The 26277-nt window shown below is 38.0% G+C and overlaps 2 protein-coding genes across 3 annotated transcripts in view; one reads left to right on the top strand and one right to left on the bottom strand.

Annotated features, from left to right (window-relative positions):
- Window positions 1-5649: 5649 nt before the first annotated feature.
- On the bottom strand, window positions 5650-25124 carry LOC111870715 (myosin heavy chain kinase C). Of its 2 annotated transcripts, XM_023863212.2 has the most exons (6): window positions 24917-25124; window positions 18365-18598; window positions 12921-13053; window positions 12731-12847; window positions 8950-9107; window positions 5650-6092 (listed from the first exon to the last, which is right to left on the bottom strand). In XM_023863212.2, the coding sequence occupies exons 1-6, from the start codon at window positions 25031-25033 to the stop codon at window positions 5874-5876; spliced, it is 978 nt and encodes a 325-aa protein (XP_023718980.1). In that variant the 5' UTR covers window positions 25034-25124; the 3' UTR covers window positions 5650-5873. The 2 variants fall into 2 exon arrangements, with proteins under 2 accessions (XP_023718980.1, XP_023718981.1); XM_023863213.2 differs by lacking the exon at window positions 12731-12847.
- The window catches only part of LOC111870702 (AP-5 complex subunit beta-1), a 51978-nt gene continuing 50383 nt past the window's right edge, over window positions 24683-26277 (top strand). The window contains exon 1 of the mRNA XM_023863168.2: window positions 24683-24699. The gene's annotated coding sequence lies outside the window, so the exon portion shown is untranslated. The remainder of the gene's footprint in view (window positions 24700-26277) is intronic.

Below are 26277 nucleotides of genomic sequence, written 5' to 3'. Positions count from 1 at the left end.
TAACCTTTAAGATCCGAGCGACTCCATATGGCGTCATGAAAATAAAGTCAAGGGGAGGAATGACGCCATATGTCATCGCGCAGTCCACGCGTGCGGCCGGCTTTTAAAATCTAATTTTAAGTTATAAATTCTTTTTCTACTTACATGATTTTTGGTCACCAGCTTTATAAGTTGTCTCTCTTCCCACCTGCGTTGTCTAACGGACTGTTGGTTTCGTGTGGAAATCTTGGAAACATCCGGAAATCCAGTGTCTGACGTCGCTCTTCACGCACTTTGTCCGGACGGTTCTTCGTTTCCCACGCGAAAATCACAAACGACACCTCAATTGCAAAGTAGAGGAAGTCGGCCAGTGATGTGGTTTGGCCTCCTATAATCGAGATATCTCCGATAAAACGGCAGGGGTTCGACCCCTGGGCCGTTGATGGCGAGGTGGACCCCTTTAAGCATGCTCCGCACAAGAGCGAGACAAAATTCTCTTCGTGACAACAGGATGTAACTGTTCAGATCCAGGAGACGGAAAAATAGTTTAATTGTCCATTTCCAGGTTTGACGACAGATGCTATAACTGTTTGCCACAGTTTGCCCACAGCTCCACCTGAATAATTTTTCACACTTCTCTTGCCATGCTGGTGTGGTGGTCCCCAGGTTGCCGACCAAGATGATGGTTCTTCGTCGAAATCAACCGCCAGTGATGTGGTTTGAGCTTCTCTAATCGAGTATCTCCAATGAAACGGCAGGGGTTCGACCCCTGGGCCGTTGAGGGCGAAGTGGACCCCTTCCAGCATGTTCCGCACAAGAGCGAGACGAAATTCTCTGTGTGACAACAGGATGTAACTGTTCAGATCCAGGAGATGGAAAAATAGTTTATTTGTCCATTTCCAGGTTCGACGACAGATGCTATAACTGTTTGCCACAATTTGCCCACAGCTCCACCTGACTAATTATTCACACTCCTCTTGCCACGCTGGTGTGGTGGTCCCCAGGTTGCCGACGAAGATGATGGTTCTTCATCGACTTCAATTTCTGATTCACTTTCTTCCTCGCAACTCTCAGAGTCATCGGTACAACAGTCTGAATCGGTGTCATTTATAAGCGTCTTCCAAATACGAGGCCATGGTGGACAGCTAAACACAACGCTAGCCTTGAATGTTCTGACACTGCTCGGCTATATTTCAAAACAGACTACTTCTTGTTTGTCTATACGAGATAAAACAGTCAGTGTTTCTGCGAACGAGTACACATCGCCCACACTCGTTCATACCAAAAGGAACCTACGAACTGGAGAATGAACGAAGCGTAAACATCGGACCTTGTAGTAACACAAGCCATAGTTAGAGCATGATGTCACTAGCAGGCATTCAGACTGCAGAAATGTTTTGTGCAGGAACTGTATGCATTTTTGTGCACAGATGTTCGAAATTGAGGGGAAAATTTTTTTTTGGCATCAGTGTAAAAATTTTAGAGATTTTAAAATCGGTAAATTACAATAACTGATTCTATATTCTTTCTAGATAAAAGCAACGTTTATTTCGTTCATTTATCACAAAAATTGTAGAAATCACAGCATTTTGAGTAACATGATTACAATTTTTATTACTCTACAGTGGCGGGCATTTAAATTAATTCCGTCCCGCTACCACTACCGGAATTTAAATGGCCGTCTCTTAAAGGTTAACTAAAAAAGTGAGAATATCCAGGAAGACCATGAGGACCAAAAAAATTATTGATACTGTGGTCTTATAAAACCACAGCTGTACATTAATTGCAACCATGTGATCCAGTAATTTCTCTAAGTTATATTGTCAATGAGTTCATGATGACAACCTCCATTCAGAGCTGAGATTTTCTGCAGATGAAGCTTTGTTTCGTTTAAATGGCCATGTGAACATGGTGTGCTATGGCAAAGTATCAGCACACCAGATTCACCTGAACAGCAGCATTTTACTTGTGCATCTGGTGCACATGCACTTCCTGTTTCCTCTGCCATCATACTGTGACATGTAGGCCATTTCTAGGAAACGACTTGGCAAACATGTTTCCGCATAGATAAAATTCTTGGACACAAACCAGCTCATTGCTGTGGAAACAACGAGTGTGTTCATGGATACAAGAAGGAAAGTTGTAGACACTTGGAAAACAGCTTGTTTCTGTGGAATCCACAGGCGTGTCCATGGATACCAGTGAGCAACCAACATTTCCTAGGATACAACATTTTATAAATGGACAACCAGATAAGAACTGGAGCAGTCTCAGTAGAATGGAGAACTAAGGACTAAAGCATTTGTAAAGCAGAAGTCATAAAGTAACTCTGAACCAAGTCAGTCACAGTAGGAGGAGGACTAGACGAGAAGACAGTTGTAGTCCAGTCAGAATGGAGTGAATCTGAGGCAGGCATTGATTTTGAGCTGTTGTAATTGATTGTGATTAAGAGAGGTTGTAATAGAAGGCATTAATAAATCCAGTCAACCACTTCAGGACCTGTTATTATTGGTCATGGAACCATAAACACGTGACAATACATTCTGTGAGGTAGGGTTCTTTGAACCTCAAGCACTGCTTGTTGTGGCTTCATGCTTGGAGGTCAACCCCAAATTCTGGTCTGTTGTCGATCTCCTTTAAGCAACCTTGTCTATGTGTAGGCTGCCCTGACAATTTGGTTTTGTTCCATAATGATTGGAATTTTTCATTTTTGGACTGCAAGCAATATGTGAGCTGCTTTGAATTAATTTTGGGGTTTTGTTTATTTTTTGCTCAGGTTATTCTTTCATTTCATGTTTGATTTTATTGTTAATATAATTACCCCCTTTTACATGGATGTTTGTATACTTTGTTTGGCAAAATATGTGTGCACTTTCCAATTATTATAGAGAAAAACATTACACTTTTGATTTAGTGTCCGCCACATTTTACTGATAGTGCTCCTTGCATTTGATCGATGGGCAGTTGCATTGCTGATAAACACACATGCTCAGGCAGTGTGAATAAGGAGAGGTGAGAGTGCAAGGGGAATACAAAACCATATACTGGGGTGCAGGAATTGTACAGTTTATACATGAACTTCTATCCCTTGATGTAAAAGTTTGTATTCTGCACAGCCCTAGTGCAGGGAAGATTATAGGAGCTGTGTTCTATACAGATACAATTCTGTGAATAATGCTGCTGCTGCAAGTGGACCAATGATCTTTATCTGTGATGTTACTGTAATATCACTGTCACTGTAGCTGATCAAATAGGAAAGGTGGCAACTAATGCAGTGAATATGGATATTGTAAAGGCCTTGCCCTGGCAGAGTTGACAGATAGTCTTCTCAGAGATTTATGATGTTGGAATGGATGCAGAAGAAGTAAGCGTTGTTTTAACTATCCTAAAATTGTAGTTAGTGCATAGTATCAGAGGATCTGTGCAATATTAGTAATATAATAAAGAATAATTATGAGCAATATATATATATATAGTTGAGATATGCAAGAATATTTAAACATAACATTGTTAAATTATCATCCAAATATAAATACCATAAAGAAAAACGCACAAACTTTAATTGACGCAAGTAAGGAGGTTGATCTAGAAGTAAACAGCTCAGTCCAGAACCTTTTGTCTTCTCGTCTGCTTGTCCAAAAACATAAAAATTAGGATATACAAAACTATAATTTTGCCTCTGGTTCTGTATGGTTGTGAAACTTGGTCTCTGACATTAAGGGAGGAACATAGACTGAGGGTGTTTGAGAATGGTGTTGAGGAGAATATTTGGACTGAAGAGAGATGAAGTGACAGGAGGTTGGAGAAAACTACATAATGAGGAGCTTCACAACTTGTACTCTTCTCCAAGTATAATTAGAATGATCAAGTCAAAGAGGATGAGGTTGGTAGGGCATGTAGCACGAATGGGGGAGATAGGGAATGCACATAGGATATTGGTGAGAAAGCCAGAAAGAAAGAGACCACTGGGAAGACCAAGGCGTAGATGGGTGGACAATATTAAAATGGATCTTCGAGAGATAGGATGGGATGGTATGGATTGGATTGGTCTGTTCTTGTGAACACGGTAATAAACCTTCGGGTGCCATAAAATGTTGGGAAATTCTTGAGTAGTTGCAGAATTGGCAGCTCCTCAAGAAGGGCTCCATGAGTAAGTAAGTACTGTTATATTATCTTACTAATTGCAGCAAAGAAACAAAAACATACAGTATTAAGCCTTCAGAATTATAGCCTTTGGAGGGGTGGGGCAACTGATAATAGAAGTTTGTATTTGGAAGCAGAGATAATAAAGTTCCCCATCAGATGAAAGGTGGAAAATCATTATCTTTAAATTAGCAGTACTTTTATATTAAGTTGTACAACATAGTACAGTGAGGTTCAGAGGAAATAAGCATGTGCTCAGAACAGTATTTCCAATAAAAATAAGGAAGAGGAAGATATACTGCCATCAATGTAAGGACTTGAGATAAAAGAGTACAAGGATATTTAATGAATCAACTATTGACTGAAGATATTTTTCTTTGTAGTCGTCTCGTCTGAAGTACACAATGAAATTTTAGGGTATAAGTGAAAAGATATAATTTTATTGTAATCTGTTTATTACATCGCAGTTCTGTAACTTGGTTTATATTCTCAGGAATAATATGTAACATGATACATTTTCATGGCTGAAAGTTAAAGTGTTAAAATGCCCTAGTACTTTTGAAATAATTTTATACTCATACATGCTGAATAAAGTAACAAATTAATGTATGTGCGCCTAATGATATAAAGTATTAGAATTTGTTAAATATAACAACTAAAAGCAATAGAAATATATGATCTTTAGCTTGTGAATACTGAGGGCTTAACCAATTTAAATAACTTGAGGATGGAAGAAATTGGGCTTGAAATTCTAAAAAAAAATGCATACTTGGACTAGTTGGCAAGTCAGGTACTGTGAAACTGAACACTGAAAATGGTGGAATATGTTCATCCAAAATGTTGGTATACTTCTACCACACTACACAACAACACATCCTAGAAACTAATACTCTTCAAGTCTTGTAATATTAGCAAAATATGAGGATGTCTATTTATTTATTTAGTGATACAGCATGGTGTTGCAATCCTAGAAACATTCAAAATGGCCAACATCCCTATCACACACACCAAGCATAACATCATTCCCTGTTACTCATGTGGGGAGAAGTTTATGATATTTTTACTCTACTACATATTTATAAGAGCATTTATTTTGAAACTAAAATGTGTTATTTGTTTAAATGACATATGCCTTATAGCTTCTTTTTTAGTATGCAAAGGGGAGTGTTAAATATGAACACAGTATAACAGCATTTGTATTAGTAGTATGTTTGCATGTTATATAAAAATCATTTTTTTTCCCCATCATCAATTTACTTGAAAAATTCAATTTTCATAGTGTGACTCCATATCTGGCAGAAGTTCACCAGCATTTCAGAGGAACATACTCTCTAGAGCTTGACCGTGCCAAAGCCCAAACGGTTAGTCACTGGCTTCCCACTGCGGTGACCTGGGTTTGATCCCGGGTCTGGTCAAGTTGGATTTGTGGTGGACAAAGTGGCGCTGGGGCAGGTTTTCTCCAAGTACTTCAGTTTCCCCTGCCAGTCTTCATTCCACCAAGTTCTCCATCATCATAATCACCCAGAGCAAGCTACAATAGGCCAATCAGTGGCCACCGTGCCAAGTGAATCCAGTTGGACTACACCCCCCACTAAGCGAAATTTTACTCTCTAGAGCTTCAGGCTGCCCAGAAAATGGAGGCAGCACATTCCTCCAAAACCTCAGTAAACTTCTACTCAACTGTATGGCATCACATCACAGAAGAAAATAATATGCTTCACCACAATGAGAACCTCAAATCATATATCTATTTACTTGTTGTCAAGTCTGTTGATGAAGCCATTATCTCCTGCTACATATACCTGCCCTTGAGATCCGATGCAAATAGTATTGATACAGAAACCTACTTCACATGTATTGATACACTCCAGTGTCTCCAAATTCCACTGTTTTACCTTTCCATCATAGCCACCACTGAATAAGGTAGAATCTTCAAAACCACATAGTGCATTCAGAATCATCTCATGTGCCTGTAAATGTAAAGATGAACTTTTAGTTTAACATATAAAATTATTTCCCTTGTAATCAGTTTTATATTTAACTTTGAGCGTAGAACTGATATTGTTTTTGAGATTTGAAGAACATGATAACCTGTACAAAAGAGAAAATCAAAGTACCCAACTTTGAACCCAGAATTAACATAGGCTTTTAAAGTTCACTTAAGAAAATTACTGTAATATCTATTATGTCCCTGTGTATGTAATAATAATGTTATATTTTAGCGTCCTGTTGCACTGATTTTCATCCATTATATGTATACAGTGGCCGTCTTGTAGTGCACTCAATTTCACCTGTCACTTCACAACATGTTTCGGCAACATAGTGCCATCATCAGGTGTCCCAATTACGTCAATCTATTGCATTGCCTGCCCTCATATATTTTCACAACACCATTTAAAAAGTATTTAAAAAGTCCATATTTGTCAATTATGATAAATTTACACTCGCTAAAACTTGGTAAGATAATTCATCTTATTTGTCTTAATTAAAACTTGCATGTGGTTCGTTCACTACGGGGTCGTTTTTCTTATTTTCTGTGTAAACCGCGTCTTGTGATGTGTGTTCCCTTCTTAGCTGCGAGTGTGTGGGACACCTGATGATGGCACTATGTTGCCGAAACATGTTGTGAAGTGACAGGTGAAACTGAGTGCACTACAAGATGGCCACTGTATACATATAATGGATGTAATAATGCTGAAATATTTAAAACACTTACTACACATTTATCAAGCCAGGATAGCTCAGTTGGTATGACAACTGGCTATGGGCTAGATGACCAAGGGATCAGAGTTTGAGTCCTGGTAGGGTCAGGAATTTCTCATCCACGTCCTTCAGACTGGCTCTGGGGCTCACCCAACCTCTTGTAATGGGTACTGTGGGATCCTTCACCGGGGATAAAACGGCAAGCATGCATTCAAGCACATGCACACAAACTCTTTTTCTCTCTCTCTCTAACCAAGCCATAGAATTATGGTTGAATTTTCATCCTATTAATACTGAAGATTGTGTATCACTAGTTTATAAAATATCTTAAGATGCTCACCTCAGCTGCGTCTTGTGCTAAACTATCAACAATACATGGGAATATTACATTCCTTTAACTTTTCAGCTTCAACCTTTCCCCTGTTTGTGCACATTGTATATATTCTCTTTCTCTTATCTGTCACTGGAATCAAAGTAAATGCAAAATGGTTTCTGCCCATGGAACTTATTGGCACTGCTCCCCAAATTCTAGTCCCATGTTACTGACTAGCTCCTTTTCTGATACACTTACAGAGCCTGAAATTATGTTTATGAAATTGACCATGTTGATGCCAAGTCTCCAAATCAAAAATCATTCTCCTCTTCGTGTAAGGAAATAAAGTACGGTGTTCCTCAGGGTTCGGTTCTGGGACCTCTTTTGTTTTTAATGTTTATAAACGATTTGCCTAAAGCTGTTCATGAAGCGAAAGTTGTTTTATTTGCAGATGACACCAATATACTAATTATTGACAAAAATCTTAAATCTTTAAATGATAAAACTATAGTTTCTATGCATCAATTAGAAAATTGGTTCGCGGTAAATCATCTTATTATTAATATTGAAAAGACAAAAGCACTCTTTTTTCAGGGACGTGGTCCCCGTCAAATTGATAAACCGGAACTTTATTTGAATAATAAGAAAACACCATACACAGCTAATTTAAAATTTTTAGGTATATATATTACAGAGAATTTAAGTTGGTCCTCTCACATTCACCATTTAGTTCAAAAATTAAACAAAACCATCTATCTTATCAAATCCTTACGAGATTTGGTCAGTCTTCCAATTTTGAGAAGTGTGTATTTTGCGAAATTTGAATCTTTATTGAGATATGGTATTATTTTTTGGGGCTGTGGTCAAAAGGACATTCAAACTGTATTTAAAATCCAAAATAAATGTTTAAGACTGATCAAAAGAGTCAATAACAGGATATCGTGTAGAGAATTTTTTGGTGAATTTAAAATTTTAACCTTAACTTCACTGTATATCTTTGAGACGTTGTGTTTTTTAAGGAAAAATAGGATATATAACATCTCGTATTCAGATGTGCACGGTTATAACACAGTACATAAGCAGAATTTGTATGGCCAACCATGTAACACCTCACGTTGTAAAAGGAGTGTGATTAACATGGGAATAAGATTGTATAATAACTTGCCCTCTCAAATAAGAAGTATTCAAGGGTTCAAGGTTTTTAAGCGTCAATTAAAGGATTACTTGTTGTGCAAAGCTTTTTATTCCCTTCAAGAATATTTTTACAAGAATTAGCTTAATAATTGAACAAAGATACTTAGGTAATTTATTTTAGCTATTGCATGTAATTTATAGTTTAGCTTTTGTTGCCTTATTATACTCATCCACTGTTTTATCATATTTAAAGGATTTATTATGTTATTTTTCTATGGGTTTTTATATTATTAGTCATTTGATGTGATGTTTAATCTCATATATTTTTTTAAAAAACTGACTTGTCCAATTGTACATAATGTAACAGTTATGGATGTTAAATAAATAAATAAATCAATCAATCAATATAAATGTAAAATGTGGGTACTTAAGAGGATAAGGCAATATAACATACAGCTATTCTACTGGCTTCAGCTTTATTAGTATCTGCTTTGCCAATTTTTCTGAAAGACCAGCCTATTCTAATTGTTAGGTATATTAAGAAGGTGAAAAATGTTTTCAGAGAGGAGGTATGTTAAAAAGCTAATTTCCAGCACTGTTTAACACTACCAGACTGAAACGATCTGCCTAAGGGAGAGATCAAAAATTTTTGTTACTTCATAATCTAAACCACCTGCCTGTATCTGACCAAGTTCTTTGAAGCTGCTTGCTTGGCTATTTTCATGAACACAGATATTATTGCCAGATCGAGTTGCAAAACATAACTTATTTCCAACAATACATAGTGGACTTCTTCCTTCCAGAGTCTTTCGCATTATGTAATGCCCCCTATCACCTATAAGAAACAAGCAACAGTGAATTTATACAGACTATTCAATTATTTAACTGTAATAAGAGACACATACAACATCTTACTTACTTACTTACTTACTTACTTACTCATGCATGGAGCTGAGCCCTTCTTGAGGAGCCGCCAATTCTGCAGCTACTCAAGAATTTCCCAGCATTTTACGGAACCTGAAGGTTCATTACCGTGTTCACAAGAGCCCTCCACTGGTCCCTATCCTGAGCCAGATCTATCCAGTCCCTACCATCCCATCCTATCTCTCTAAGATCTAAGATCCAATATTGTCCATCCACCTACACCTTGGTCATCCCTGTGGTCTCTTTCCTTCCGGTTTTCCCACCAATATCACATACAACATCTACAGTTTAATACCAGGCTCACTGAATGAAAATTTAATTAACAGCAAAGATTATTTTGGGCAGCATATATTAAAAAAGAACAGAATAAATAGTTAGATTCTAAAGGATTGTATACACCACTCAGAATTACTGGATTTTGTACTGTCCACCAACCAGTATTTTAAAGAACTAAAGAATGCAGCATTGTGGAAACTGGATTTATTTCAGGTCTCAGGTAAGAGAGGATATAGATTTCTATTTCATCTCTTAGAAAATGCTGACCTCAATAAGTGGGCAACTGGTGTTACTAGAACTGCAGCTATATAAATACATGAGACCAGGCTTTGTTGAAGGAAGATAACAGGAACATTATACAATAAAAATTGTGATAAAGCATGCACCAACCTAAAACTAAGGCAAAGGGAGGTGAAAATTTTATGTAACAAACCAATGGACACCAATGCATAGGATTCACTGGTGAATTTTGCGAAACCATTTTGTGCTTATTGATAGCACCATTTGTGGAGTTGAAACTGAACACTCAGGACTAAAACCTTATAGAAACTCATGAAGAATCTGCCGCAACATGCTGATCTTCTCTGTGACTTTCTAACAACATTGCTGATAAGTGGGACCCAGATGAGAGAAATGTCCAAACTGGGTTGGCTGATTAGTTTTGTTAAGCGTGCCATATGGTTCAATTCCTTGTATTTCCTATACTTGTTGCTACTTCCAGTTTCCAAAATCATAGCTTCATACCAGCCTACCCTAAGACCCTCTTCATAGGCATGTTTGGTTAATTTTTGTTTCTTTGTAGAAGACCATCTTTGAGACCGTTTCTGTGTTCACAGAGCTGCACAGCTAGAGGTCTGCCTGTTTCACCAGTGTAGCTTCTGCCACGTTCACAGGGAATGCTGTCTGTTGCAGATCTATTTCCAACCTGGTTTTCATGAGTGAATTCCTAAGGGTGTGTTTAGTTTTGAAGATCATCCTAATGTTAATTAATTTCCTATTCTGAAAAAGCTAAATAGTTCCGTTCAGTGTGACTGGTTAACCAGTCTTAACCAGTCACATAATATTAGTGTGATGGACCAGAATGAAACAAATCAAATTCCCTATTCATTTGAACTTCTCAGGAATACCCTTCACATATGGGCTATACACAGAATCCAGAGGATGTTCCTTGTATTCAGATGACTATTACCCTTGGAATTAATAACCGAGTCACTGAAACCTTGGGGATAACCACTGAGCTGAATATCAAGGCTCAGGCTACTCAGGCTAAGCAGATCTTGTTGTTTTTGGCATATGGTTGAAGCTCTATTGTGAAGACCCTGAATGAAACCTCTTTCCACGGCTGGTGGATGGTTAGATTTTAAGTTGAGATATTGGTCACTGGGGTTGGGTTTTCTGTAGACATTGGTGGCTGGAGTATTCCTTTTCTTGACAATCAGAATAACCAGGAAAAGTAGGGCAACCTCTGACTATTTCCATAATGAACTGGGTGGAAGTTCTAAAACTATTGAGGTAGCTGAGGAAATTCTGTAATAGCTCTGGGCCATGAGGCCAGACCACAAATTTATCGTTAACATACTGGAGCCACAGCGATGGTTTGTGTTGTGCCGAGCCAAGAGCCAATTTCTCAGAATATTCCATATAGATGTTACTGGTGATGGATGATACAGAACTACCCATTGCCATGCCACCTTTCTGTTAGAAGAACTTATTGCCCCTCTGAAAATATGTGGTTCTCAGACAAATTTCCTGCAGTTCCTTGACGGCCTCGACCTGCAAGACAGAACATTCACAGAGTGGTTATAGAGTTTCCCCAGTCACAATAGTTTAGGACCTTCCATCCAGTTCACTATAGAGATAGAGTCACAGAGTGCCAATGGAAAGTCCAAAACCCTAGTAATTCTGAGAATAAATAGGACTTAATTTTAATCACCAGAAACCAAAATATCGACCGGACCAGAAACAGATCATGATTTGGGTGGGTGAAGGTTTACTCTGGCTGCAAAACACCTATGTGATTATGTATTATTATGCACAATATGGAACATTTGGAGTTTCTGATTGCATTTGGTCTCCACTGACACTAGTTATTGCAGGCATGCCCATGATAACAGTACATCATAAGACAAATAGAAAAAAATGTTGAAGAAAATGTCACTAATTTTATTTATTCTATCCTAGTTCTTTCTGTATGTACATGTTTAGTCACTTAGAGTAAAGGTTCCATACAAACTGATAGAAGTGGTAACATCACACATCACAAGCTATTTGTATTTTCTGAGATTTCATCAATTTCAGTGGAGCACATACATGATGATACATATTTCTGTATCAGTTTTTAGATATGGTGGTATTACATCCTTGACAGGATAATGGTACATGTATCACAACCATCTGACACTGAAACGCATCTCTCAAAATATCCCCACACATCTTACAATCTATATCGTGATACTGTATTGTAATACATTTATCATGACTTCTATTGAGTGTTGCATGGATGGGGGGGCTTTAAATTAGATTAAGTAATAATGCATTTAAATTAAGTGACTACAGCTTATGAACAGTTCATGGATAACTACCTGTATACATTTAATTTATGTGTCATAACCCATATAGAGCGTTTCTCATAATATGTGACAAGGCCAATAGTGAATGAGTCATCGGCAGACTGACGAAATATTCTCAGTGTATTTTAACAAATGTGTTGTGGAGAAAAGCACAGAGAAAAGCTTCATAATTTGTGCTGATCAGCAAGTATTACTAGAATGATCAAGTCGAGAAGGATGAGAGGAACGGGGCATGTCACATGCCGGGGACCAAAGAGGAGGGCATACAAAGTTTTGGGAGGAAAACCTGAAGGAAAGAGCCTATTAGGAAGACCTAGATGTTGAAGAAAGTATAATATTAAAATGTATACTATAGAGAAATAAGATGGGAGCTGTGGACTAGATTCATCTGGCTCAGGACAGGGATTGGTGGCAGACTTGTGATTGTGGTAATGAATTTTTGGGTTCGCAAAATACTGGAAATTTCTTGGGTAGCTTAGCAATTATCACCTTATCAGAGAGGCCTCAGCTCCATGAAATTAGGCAGTTTGTTAGTTATGTTCACATCATACACCACAGCCAGTGACTGGCAAAGTTCTGAGGAATGTTTCGATGTTTCAGTGCATGTTTGTCATCACCAGTATATTGAAAACAGAATCTAGTAACTTTCTAATGATGTAACAGTCTACATCACTGAATGTTGACTCACCCTTGCTTGCATAGTAGAATATGGGTTTCAACACTGTGATGTATTGAAAGAAATTTGGAATGCTGTGCAAGAATTTGATGGTTCCTTCTAGATTAAAGATGGAGGCAGCAGGTTCTTCTGAAACATTGGACATCCAATACAAAAGTATGCTGCAGAAGACTCAGTACTGTCTATGAATAAAAATACCCACCAGGCATGAGCTCGTTGATGCAAACATCTCTGTCTCTCACGGTATACATGAGGTTGTCAGCAACTGAGAAGTCTCGTATTTCTTCAACCATACTGAATAGGCACTGCAGTTTGTCATTTTTCCAAACAGAAAGCTGGAATAAAAATATTGTAACATATATATTGGCATGATCAACCTCCTCCAAATATTTTACATCCAAGAATTTCAGTCATAGTCAAACAGAAATACTGACAATAGGAAGGCTGAAATATATGTAACATACATGTATATTGAAATTACAGCGATATTGAATTTTTGTTACATATCATAGACTATGTCGTCAGGAAGGCTGAAGAAAACCAGGAAAAATTGAAATGAGTAGGACACATCACCTTCTGGTCTATACAAACGACGTTAGTTTATAGGATGGAAACATGAATATTTCAATAACACACAGAAACTCTTAGACATTAGTAAGGAGGTAGGTTTACAACGAATTGCAGAGAAAGTAAGTATTTGTTCATGTCTTATTATAAGAATGCAGGAGCAAATCAAAATAGTTACAAATCTGATTTGTTTCATTCTGGTCCGTCACACTAACAATCACAAAGACAAAAACAACACCGTCCAGTGTGACTATTTAAGTTTTATCACTTGAAAACTCATCACCCTTACATGTTTCGATCCCTATGGTTCATCCTCAGAGGGCATCGATCCTTTTTCCAGAAACTACTATTACAGTAGGTGTTAAATTATATACATACACATATAATGTCTGAAATACGCAATGTACACAATGTTCAACATTGTGTACTGTGACTGTGAAAAAGTTGAACATTGTGTACATTGTGTATTTCAGACATTATATGTGTATGTATATAATTTAACACCTATTGTAATAGTAGTTTCCGGAAAAAGTATTGTTGCCCTCTGTGGATGATCTGTATGGATCGAAACATGTAAGGGTGATGAGTTTTCAAGTGATAAAACTTAAATAGTCACACTGGACGGTGTTGTTTTTGTCTTTGTGGTAGTTACAAATACTTAAAATATGTGGTAAAGTGGAAATATTTGGAAATGTCAGTAACAAACCAAAATTTTATTCATCAAGAAATAAAAAGTTTACATTCAGGAAATGCTTGCATTGGGGATTCTTTTATCTTCCCATCTTCTATTAAAACATATAGATAAAATTATATAAAATTGTANCTACATGCCCCTATCCCCTGATTTGGTCATCCCAGTATCTGGCAATGAGTAAAAATTGTGAAGCTCTTCATTATGCAGTCTTCTTTAACCTCTTGTCACTTCTATCATAGCCCAACTATTATTATAATAATAGTTGGGCTATGATAGAAGTGACAAGAGGTTAAAGAAGACTGCATAATGAAGAGCTTCACAATTTTTACTCATTGCCAGATACTGGGATGACCAAATCAGGGGATAGGGGCATGTAGCATGCAGGGGAGAGAAGATAAATTCTTATAACTGGTAGGAAAATAAGAAGAAAAGTAACTGAGCAAAAAAAGCTATCAGCTACTTTATTTCTCTTATTTGGTCGGTCTTGGCTTTGCTGTTTATTCTCTGTGACATTCTTGACATCCAATACTAATGTTAGCTAAACATATGAAAACAGGGGTCTTATTTTTTATATGCTGAACTCAGAAAAGTCATTAATTATTAAAAGAAATACAACTTAGAAAGGAATTATTAAAAATAAATAGTAAGGAATGCCATCTTCATTGATGTGGCACCATGTAGACCTTCCATGAACCAACGTGTCGGAGGAATGTACCACCTCCATCTTCAGGGTAGCCACCTGCTCATGCTGGATCCTTGCTTGCAGATTTTTCTACCTTGAAGATGGAGGTGATGCGTTCTGCTGAAGTATTAGTTCCCACAAGATCTACAAAGTGATACATCCCAGAAGATGACATTCTTCATAATCACTGCTGTGAAAACCTAAAATCCTACACAGAAATAACAAAGTTTATAGGTTCTTTATAATAGAGGTTGATGGAATTCATGCCAGTTTAGGTTATAATATCATTGATATTCAGCAACTTATGGGCATTGCAACTCTAATTATGGAAATGTCAGGAAAGACTATGTCTCCAATTGATCCTACACATTGCACTAAAAAAGCAATTTTAAGCACAGGAAATAATGATGTTGTACATATTAGAGATGATGTTCTTTAGGGTCTTAATGGAGAAATTATAATAACATAGACTCCATTCCACATATATATATAGGCCTACATTTCCCAGAAAAATTCACTTCTTAGTGGGATCTACTGTCAAGGTTACAAATGGCATCAGACACACCTATACACCACAAATGATAGCATTATTTATGTAGGATTTGAGTATTATTATTTTGCTGAAAATGCTTGAACTTAACAAGAGGCATACATTAATAGAGGTGGTCTAAATATGTTGTATTTTAGCGTCCTGTTGCACTGATTCATATTCATAATGTGTATGTATTAACAGTCTTCAAGTGCCTACAATCCCATTTACCACTTCTACACTACATGTTTTAGCAGTATGCTGCCATCTTCAGGTGTATCGATCCATCAACTATTTCACTGCTTGCCTTTATATGTCCATTTACAAATAATATTAAATTTGTATACGTCCTTATATAATAATAAAGTTTATGTATTTAAAACTTGTTGAAACCTATTATCTCATACGTTATATTTTAAATTCGTGTGTATTATTGATCATCCACATGGGGGTCATTCTTCTTATGTTTCTAATGTTGTGTGTATATTATGTCTTATGATGTGTTCTACTCTTGTGGCTGCGTTTGGTGTATTGTTGGATGTCCAACTTGGTCAATTCTGGGTGTTTTGCTATTATAATCATGAAGTAAGTTGACTGTAAATAATTGTAACAACCAACTGTGTATTTATATTGTAACATGTGTAGCCACTGAAGACGCCGTTCAGATTGTTAATTGGTTTATTTAACAACCTACAAGTCTCAGCTACAATTAATTACAACAATGTTACGGGTTTCCACACTTTACAAATCCTACACACAATTCTCTTCACACTGTCCTCAGTAGTCGACACGTATTAATTACGATACGGGAGCTATACAAGTCTCTCCAGATTACACACTCCCAATTACACATGCATCTGGTTCTTCTTTCCGCGACTGCTGTTATACTCCAACTGTCTTCGGCAGCTGCTACACTGAGAACTCACTCCTTACTGCTCACTGCTGGCTAGATTCCAACTCAACTTGTAGGCTGCTGTCTTGAGAACTGTCTTTGGTGGCTGTGTAGTTCCCTTATAAGCCCTCAGCTGGACAACGGGAAACACCTTGCTTCCTTGTTGCCTTGTCGTCGTGTTTGCTGATAGCCTAGCAACGCTGTTGGGAGTTGTTTATGGCTACGTAGCAACTGCGCCGTCCCGTGTTATGTATGGCTGTTTACTCGCTTTGCATAGCAACCAGTGTGCTTGGACTCAGCTCACGTCACCGCTGGCGGGGGGGGGGGGTCCTCCATAGCGCAGCATGTCACACTGCTCCCTCCTTAAGGCTGTTCGTCCCGAATAGCCTAACGGTGCACCCCCGTTCCTTTGCTTTGGAGGCTGTTCTTGCAGCATCTTCTTTTTGCCCTGCTACTGTTTCTCTTCTCCCCGTTGCTCTGCTCTCCAACCGTTACAATATTTATGTTAATCTTAAGTGAATATAACATGGTGCACATCCTTGGCTTATTCCTATAAAGGATTCATTAAATGTAAATAAATATTAAGTCTAATTACTGCTCTAGAAAATTCTCATAATTGACATAATTATTCTGATCTGTATCATTTAATATTCTTATAATATGTATGTAGATAGATATAAAAATATGTATTTATATTTGTATTGGTATTAAGTATTAAGTATTGCATTTTGCAATGTCATTTTGTTGACGAATTCAATATCCAGTCCGGTTTCCGGACAATGGATCTGTGAAATTATGTATCTATGTATGTATGTATGTATGTATGTAAGTATTGTATTCATCTTATGACATGTTCTACATCCTTGGCTTTGTACTGTGAAGGATGTACAAGCTGTATATAAATACTATTTTATTCTATTCTGAAAGAACCATTAACTTGAGCATAATTAATTACCTAATTCTTAACTAATACAGGTGCCATACCTAAGGAAATATAATTGACACTAGTTTATAAATTATTACTAACTATGAACAGGTTGCTTGGTAGGAACAGATATACTAAAGACTGATTTCTGTTAGTATGGCAAACTAAGAAGGTTCACACAATTGCTTTTTCTGTGTACTTCTTGTGATATTAAAATGTTTCATACCAAATCTGTAAATAATCCAGTCTCTCATCATACCAAATTTTTTATGATTAGAAACAACAGTTGAACAGTTATCAGATTATGAAAATTTGAAGAAACTATCATGTTTATGGGGCACATGGAAGTGCAATTGGTTGAAGCACTATGCTACAAGCTGGAAAGTTGCGGGTTCTATTCCTGATGAGGTCACTGGATTTTTGTTTGACCTAATTCTTCTAGCTGCAATATGGCCCTGTGGCCAACTCAGTCATTGACAGAAATGAGTACCAGGAATCTTCCGGGGGGCAAAGGGTGGCTGGCATGTAAGGCTGATAGCCTCACTGTTGTCTATGAACCAAATGTCTAAAAAATGTGGGGGTCTTGACATCTCACAACCTTATGGGCCTCCACAGCCTGTTATAGGTATAGCTTCACCTTTTATCATGTTCATTTCAAGTCTGCATAAAAATTATTTTAACAGAGGCATATTTTGAAGGTCTCTATTTTTCGGGCTCTATGCTGAACAGCCCTAAAGTTGCTCCATCCTGAATCTTCACATGACTGCCATTTTGGTATCAATGGTAAGAATTAAAAAATATATATACTGTATATAGCTTTGGACTGATATCGAATGATATTGTCTTTGCAATAGGGGAAGAGCAAGTTTTAAGATTGCCAGATAGTAAACGAATAGAACAAGAATGTGATTTAATATTTTTGAACAATCAGTAATCCAACACTGAAAATAAGAGCAGATATTTATAAATGGAATAATTATATTCACTTAGGAAAAAATGAGTAGTACATGTTTGAAATTATACAGAATATTGGTTAAATCAATGACATGACATGGGCATGGGGGAGGAAAGAGAAAAACTCAAACACAAAAAATTATATTAGATGTGTTAGAAGTAGGAATTTTAAGTCCTTTCATGGGGAGATGGGGGATGCCGAAAAATGAACTCACTTCAAGATTGCTAACGTAGCATAACAGATTGATACACACAGGAACAGCTGGAAAGATGTTGCAAGTAGAATGTTTGAAAACAACTGGCTGAAGATAGGATGAAATATAAACCTATACTATGAACAAAGAGCAAAGGGAAGACTACAGATTTGAGAATTATGTAGGCATCACTTTACATAAACACTTACAATGCCTTTGTCATTTCCTGAATACAGTGTTCCATCAATCACATAAAGACGTAAGATTTCCTCATCAGATGACTGAAATAAGGTTTTCTTGTGTTTTAATCCATCAAGACTCCAGGCCTGAAGTGTTCCATCATTAGAGCAGGAATATAATGTATCTTTGTGTGCAGCAATATGATAAATTGCTGATTCATGTGCTTGAAATTCAGCTTCAAGTTCTAGGTTAGGATGCCACACCTGGAAACATTAAAAAACAGAAATAAATACTACACACATTTATCTGCCAGCAGACAGACATTTTAGATCACAGGTCAACAGCATTTTATTAACAATAGACAGAATCATTATAGGCTACATACACAATCGAGTTGTGTGTAGAAGTGTGTGAACATCAAATACAGCTTTCATAGAAAGATTTTAATTTTCTCATCTATATGAGAAAATGATGACTTCCTTTATATTTCCATTTTTTGTGAAAAGTGTGGTGTACACAAATATTACACACACAGCATCTAAAATTTTGTGTATCATCTTGATTTTAGAACTTTGAAGCCACCTCCTTGGAAGTATTTGTATTTGTATTTATTGTAAGTTAAGAGATCCAAAGATGGATATAGAACATGTCATAAAAATAATATACAGTATAGTATACAGCCCGTAAGGCTGAATATGAAATATGTCACACATTACAAATTCATGATGACTACACATCATATGTCCTTGGTCCAGTACTGAATAATCATTTCTTCATGTATGATGTTAAATAAAAGGTGTCACAATGAACCCTTTTTTTTTTGCCATGGTATGCATTAATGGAAAATAATGTCTTAACAACCGCAACTTCAATTGTTACATCACACACGGGTACTCCAAAGTATATGTACGTTTTTTTACTTAACAGTTATTCTGAGATGAGAAGTTATTAATGAAGTTTTTAATTATGTAAGAATGGAATTTAAGAAAAGTGGGCATTTTAACAGTTCAACAGAAGAGATCCCATATGTCAAGATCCACCCTTAAAAAAGAGGACATGTATGGGAAAAAGAGAGCACCTGGTCACCCTAGCTTCCATCTTCAGGGTTAAGATTAAGTGTGTGAGAGTGTGGTAAAATACTTGGCCATTAGGCCTGGTGTACGCTCTCCTTCTCATGTGATGGACACTATCGTGATCAGGGCACATGTCTGCTTTGCAGGGCCTCCTTCCTCTTCTGCTTCATTCCCCTCACACCCTGCCTCAGTTCTGGTCAGTGTCTTATCTGTTCTTCCACTGATGTTAGGTCATTCCTTCCCAGCTTTTTCCTTTCATCTCCTTCCATGATCAGCCTCAGCCCCAGTCAGTGTCCTGTTTGTCCTTAACCCACACCACCATTTCTCTTCTCTTCTGCTTTCTACCCAGACAGTTTTTGTCTGTTAAGGCCCTTTATTCATCCACTCTTCTTCCTGCCCTCTTGTTAGTTCATTCAGGGCTCATACTCCAACCTACAGCTTTACAATTTTTGTCATACACAACTTACTCTTCTTGCTTGCTTGCTTGGTGTTCCTGTTGACTCTGAAGATGGGGGCAGTACAATCCTCCAAAACACTGGTAATCTTCTAACAGCCTACATGGAACCATAGCACAGAGGATAATACTCTTCAAATCATATGATGTGTGGGAACATCCCACATTATCACGCATTTCTGCAACGCTCGCTCTTCATATCGCTTTTCACCATCACGCGCGCTAACCAACCAGATTGCTTCAGACGTTCATATTTATACTGGGATCGCTGCTAGCACGCATCTACGTCATTACGCGCGCTAGCCAATCAATTCTTCCTCCTCACTTTCGAGTTTGGCTCCGCCCCACCGAGCAGAGTATAAAAAGGGGCGGTTCCAACGCCGAGTCATTCAGTTCGACTGCAGTCTACGATCAAGCCACACAGCAAGCAACTTCAGCCAGCAGGCTTCGTCGCCAGCGCTCGGTCTTCGGAGGCATCGGCAGGCTGCGCCAGGCACGACCGCCTCGGCCCTCCGGCTCTCTCACACCCGACTCACTGGGGCACCGCGCCCGGACTCGCCGGTGGTCATGTTATGGTCTGACTCACTGGGCATCTGGCGTAGCCACTGCCTCATGGCTCCTACGACCGCGCTCAACGACTAGCCTTTTCAACAGCCATTCACCATAACTAGCCTTTCTCCCTACCGGCGCGTGCCGCCCTACCTCACCGGTCAAGCATCTCAGCCACCACGGTCCTTTTCAGGGCCAACAAACTGTTCCGAAGAAGTGGGTTGTCATAGGAGTAATGACAAGACTACACACATTGACAAGAGCCCCACAGATGTTTGGGTAGCCTCCAATTGCATTACATTTATATAAGATTTTGTGCAAATCAGTGATTTGGTTCAGAATTTGAAAGGGGGGCCAAAGAGACAGCATATTAGTAGTGATCTCATAAGCCTTCTTTTATCCCTAAGGAAAGGAATCTAGGACAATAGTATGTGTGTTGCTGAGGAAAGAGTTGAAAAACTAAAGCTTTGATCTGTCAATCATTTTTCCTTCCCTAGCTCTGCTAACATTACAACTGTCAAAGAAGAATTAATGCAGCTATGTATGAAGAAAAAAAAACAGATGTGTGAAAATAGAATACCATTTATTTGATGTGAGAGAATTTTTATGATTTATTTGGACCTGACAACATTGTTATCAGCCAATCTGCCTTGTATACCATAGTTGTCAATAACTTTATGTATGATTTGAAAACAAGTCTTGCTTATAAATATAGCACTTTTTTTTATTGCTAGTGGGGTGGGAGTAAGTCCCTTGTACTGCAGCCACTTCTGGCCTATTGTACAAGGCCCAGATGATAGGTGAGGGAGATTGTGGAGCAGTTGGTGGAATGAAGATTGGCAGGGGAAACCGAAGTCCTCGGAGAAAACCTGCCCCAGTGCCACTTTGTCCACCACAAATCCCACTTGACCAGACCCGGGATCGAACCTGGGCCGCCGCGGTGGGAAGCCAGCGACTAACTGCTTGAGCTATGGCGTGGCCAATATAGCACATTGATAAAACTTATTTTCATAGCAATATTTTCATTTGGCTAGAAACTCACACTTTTTTGCACATATGTACAAGTCATTTTGAAGAGTAATTCCCTGTTTTGTTTCCCTTATAAAATACATAATGTAAATGGGAAGCAGATTTTAGAACACTGTATTCTATTTTATTCCACTTCATGCAACTTCCTCACGTTTCTGTTCACCTGAATTTCGAACATCTTTACGATTCTCTGACACTGTGTGCTGCTGTCTGAAGGAAGTCTCATGGATCTTGTGGAAAACTGCATTGCTTTCATTGTTATTGTATGCCTGTTTCTTTCCCCATCTCTATATGCAGAGATCACATGGCTTCAGGTTGGGACATTTCACTGGCCATTCTGTCTGACCTTGTTAACTCAGTCGTCAATCAGGGAAATTTTGTCTAACTATTGTTTGACAGGGTTGCTCCATTTTAGGTAAAACTCTGTTCTGTGCATTCTCCAATTTTGATACAGGCATTTGTTTTTCTAACATTTCAAGGTAACAAACATCACCCATCGTGTTCCATAGGAGTTATGACTACAGGTACAGAGTACCACTGAAGCCACACAATGTTGCAATTTTAATATAGTCTTCAGCTTTTTCAGCTTTAATGGTTGCATTGCTTTTTTTTCAGCCCAGTAAGTTGTATAATGTTAGTAATAAGCCACTGACAAGGAAGGCTGTCTCATCAGGCTACTATATGTTCTGCAGTGAATTTAGCCAGCCTTCCAACAACCCTAGCATTATGTAGGATATGAGGTCTCACAGCAGTGGTTATGAAGAGTTCTGTCTTCTGGGATATGAGGCCATGTGGTCCTTTTAAAGAGAGCTCATTTTTTAGAAGAGCACAATGCCTCCATCTTCAGTGCCAAAGAATAAGACAAGCAAGAAACCAGCGTGAAAGCATGTGACAAGCAGAATTCTGGCTTATTCTTTGACCCTGAAGATGGAGGTAACATGCTCCTCTGAAATATCAGTTGACTTTCAAAGGACTACATGGCGTTATATCCAAGAAGACAGAACTCTTCAATTCCAGCATATTCTGTGTAATGTTGCTGTAGATAGAATGGTTCCCACAGAGTATGGGCTACTTCCTCACTTTGCAATATATGTCCAAAAATTCTGGAATAAAAGTACCCTGGCAAGTAGCTTTATGGAAGATGCCCAACAGAATGGCTGGTAAGAAACCCCAACCTGATACCATACAATTTCTAATTATGGGGCTAGGTACAGGCATGTCAAACTCAAATTGTACAGAGGGCCACCTCAGCCCTATAAATAATAGTCCAGGGCCGCACTTCAAAATAGAAATATACATTAGATTTTGATACAAGGAAATTTAATTCTATTTATTATTTAGGAATAATTTCAATATAATTACCTAAAGTGGAACACTTATATTTTGCCCACAAATCAAACATGTAATTTTACCTTCTATTTCACAACAGAAATAAGCGATTTCCCATTTTTCTTGGAAAACACGGCGCTCACTTTCAATAGTTCTTGTTTTGCTACTTGAATTTTTTGAAAGCGACATTGTCCTTTAAAAGTTACTGTACATATACAAGAAAACTCGTAGTTGATAATTTAATGTTTAATCATAACCTTTATACGTTCATCACAACGTAACATCAGCACCTGTCGCTGTGTGAAAATGAACTGAATGACAATGTACAAGAGACTACCGGACTAGTAGGAAGGTGTATCTTGTCTCAATGGTCATAAAAGTGAAAGTTTGCTGGGAGCCCATTAGACAATGGCTGGGGGTTGCAAGCTAGTTTTGAACGTAGAAATCCCTTGCACTTGTCTGTCAGTTGCCACCCTCCTTGCATTCTTACTACGCCTCCAAAAGGGATTATTGGAAATACTTGGGGTGGTGAGGCTGTGTGGATTTTAGTGCATTAACTTCTGAAATACAATAGTTTGTCCTTCACGAACTTTACAAACCGTTAGTTGGACAAACCCTTCTGCAGTTCTCAGAATCACTTTTCCTGCAGCCTGCTAATTTATATCTGTGTGAGACTTCTTGTCTTCTGGTCTGTTGGAAAATTGTCTTTACAAAAAATATTTCTACTAAAATTTTAATATTGAATTTAATATCAATTAGCTATAAAAGTTGAGGGGCCGCACTTTGTGGCTATGGGGGCCTCATGTTTGACACGGCTGGGCTAGGAAAACACATTTTTACAGGAACAAACACATTTTGGATGAACAGAACAATAAATTGACACAATTTTCCAGTAAGTTCCATGAGACTGCCTTCAGAAAGTGGCACAAGTTGTTAGAGTTTGACCGAATAAATGTGTTGAAAATGCAGGTGGGCATGTGGTGGTGTGAGGAATGCCACAAGAAACAACATAGATAAAGTACAGTATTCTTAAAATAATTTCACATTTGCACTGTTTTGTTTCTTATAACCGAAACAAAGTAGAATGTTACTTTTCAAATACCCTGTAAATTTGTCATTGGAGTGAGATGAAGTGTGGAGTTGTATTTCGATCCTTACTCTGGCAATTGAGTCACCCTTCTTTTCCCATACTGTGTGCATGTATATATGAAAGGCAATACTTATGAAAGGCAATACTTATGGCATAATCTGGATATAGAGACAGCTAAAATCTTATATTTAGCTTATAGGTTACTTTTTAATGATGAAAGTAAATGGTGAGTCCACTAGAATTGTTGTGGCATGATCATATTAATTCTTGCATTAGTGGTGGTGATAAAATTCAGCAGGGTCTGAATGCAGACACACGTAGAGTACTATGTGTATAAAACCACGAGTCTTATACAAAAATGTGGAACCCCTAAAATTCTGAGCCTCAGAGAATATAAATTTCCATATATTGTGGCATGAGTTTAAATGACTTGAGTTTTACTAAGAGAATGACAAACACTTCAGAAGCACATGGTTTAAATAAACATATTTTCAAAGTAAACATCTAGCAATACTTTGGGGCTTATAATAAATTCTGAAATGTGTATTTTAGCTCTTGGAGCAGATTCCAAAAAATCTGCCCCTTCCTCTAGTTTATAAAACAAAGGTAAGGCAACACAGAAACAATGCTTTTATTTGAAAATGACACTATTAAACTTTTATACTTCAGGGTATAAATTGCAAGTTAAACAGCAGTTGTGGTTGGTTTAAGGAAGTTCATTGCTTCATTATGTACCTCATGCTGTGTTTGTGGCAGCCAACTAACTTCATTCTAATTCTGTCACTGCATGTATGTCTAGTCACTGTATGGCAGAAGACTGTTGTCATCTCTGCAATGGAGGTTAGTTGTATGAAGAATACATTTGTCTATCATCTTCATGTTTTGTGGTCTATTCTGGTAAAGGCTGTAGTTCATCTGGCTTTATCTTTCTATTGTCCCTTTTAATACATTAGTAATGAACATAAACAGTTGGTCAAATTTAATGATCACTACAGAACACCTCATAACTTTGTAAAATATTCATGCTCAAATTGTACACAAATCATTAATATTTTACCTTTATTTTCCCATCTACAGCAGCACTGTAGAGTTTGTCATTATGGATTAGTAGTGCATAAATTTCACTTAAATGTTTGTCTTGATTACTTGGTGAAGCTGTAATTACCAGAGGCATTATTTATTCAATAAATGTATGTTGCCTGTTTCACACTGTATAATTGTATGTTGCTGCACAAAGTGATGTTGTATGATCCCAGTGAGAGACTACATCCGTAAGGGTGGTAACTTAAAATAGATGGTTATTGGCAGAACATCAGAATGCATACACTCTTGGAAGCACTGATCAACTATTTGGAGGCATGTTCAAATTATCAGTTACTCTCAATATAGTGCTACATTCATTTACTTAAATTTTCATTAAACAGTGCACAATAAATAAATCTAAGTAATGTAAAATATATACAGCAGTTCGCCAATGGAACTGAATTCTTAGGAATATTTAAAATTAACTGGCTCATTAGATGTTCTTATTTTTGAAAAAGAATGTATGGTATTTTTACCGTCCTTGCTTGTACCTTCCTTTGTCACCGCTGCGCTGCTGGTCGTTGTGCTCGCAGCTAGGTCGGTCTTTACCTGGCTCCACCGCTTTTCCCATTCCACCACTTCTCTTCACTATGGGAATGGGTGTCAGGTTCAGGGCTCGACCTGGATTGTTTATGGGCGCCAGCAACTGTGGGTACAGATGCGAAGAGAAGGGAAAAGATGGATGGGGGGAAGCTGATGGTGATCGGGCTAGTCGTGGGTGGAGTGAGACTGGCTCAGGTCGTTCTCGGGCCTTACTTGATGGGAGAAAAGAACACACTGGAAACACAAGCACTTGACACCACTTCCTTTATTGTTGTTGTAAGCTGGGAGTCACTGGGGTACAACTGAGATTGTTACTTTACCACTCTCGGTACGGGATAGCTCGGATTCAAGAATTTGAGCGGGTTGTTTGTTACTTGGTAACACACCCCTGCAAGCCATGTCACAATGCATAGTACCATTTACTGCACCGTTCGCCCCATTTAATGGCACTTGGGGAATTGTATGATTTACCGCTGCCACCGCGTGTGTGGGGTCTGGGAGGGTCACCCGTTCCCACTCACTCGCGTTTCTCTTTCTTCTCCAGTCACTATGAGAATTCGTTCGGTCACTTCCTACCCTGACATTCGGCGCAAACTGACACTGCTGGTATTCGCGTAACTCGCGTAGTTGCTCTTTACAATTTAGAATTTGGGTGTTTACTTTAAAAAAACTCCGTATTGAAGAATCAGGGGTCCTGTGAAATTTGGGAACGCCTCATTGCCCTCCTCCAAATTCCTGGGTTGGCTGGATTTAGACAACAAGGGGGAGGGGTTTGATCAAGTTTATCATTCC

This window comes from Cryptotermes secundus, unplaced genomic scaffold, assembly GCF_002891405.2.
Source record: "Cryptotermes secundus unplaced genomic scaffold, Csec_1.0 scaffold59, whole genome shotgun sequence".
Lineage (NCBI taxonomy): Eukaryota > Metazoa > Arthropoda > Insecta > Blattodea > Kalotermitidae > Cryptotermes > Cryptotermes secundus.
This window is presented reverse-complemented; position numbering and strand designations above follow the sequence as displayed.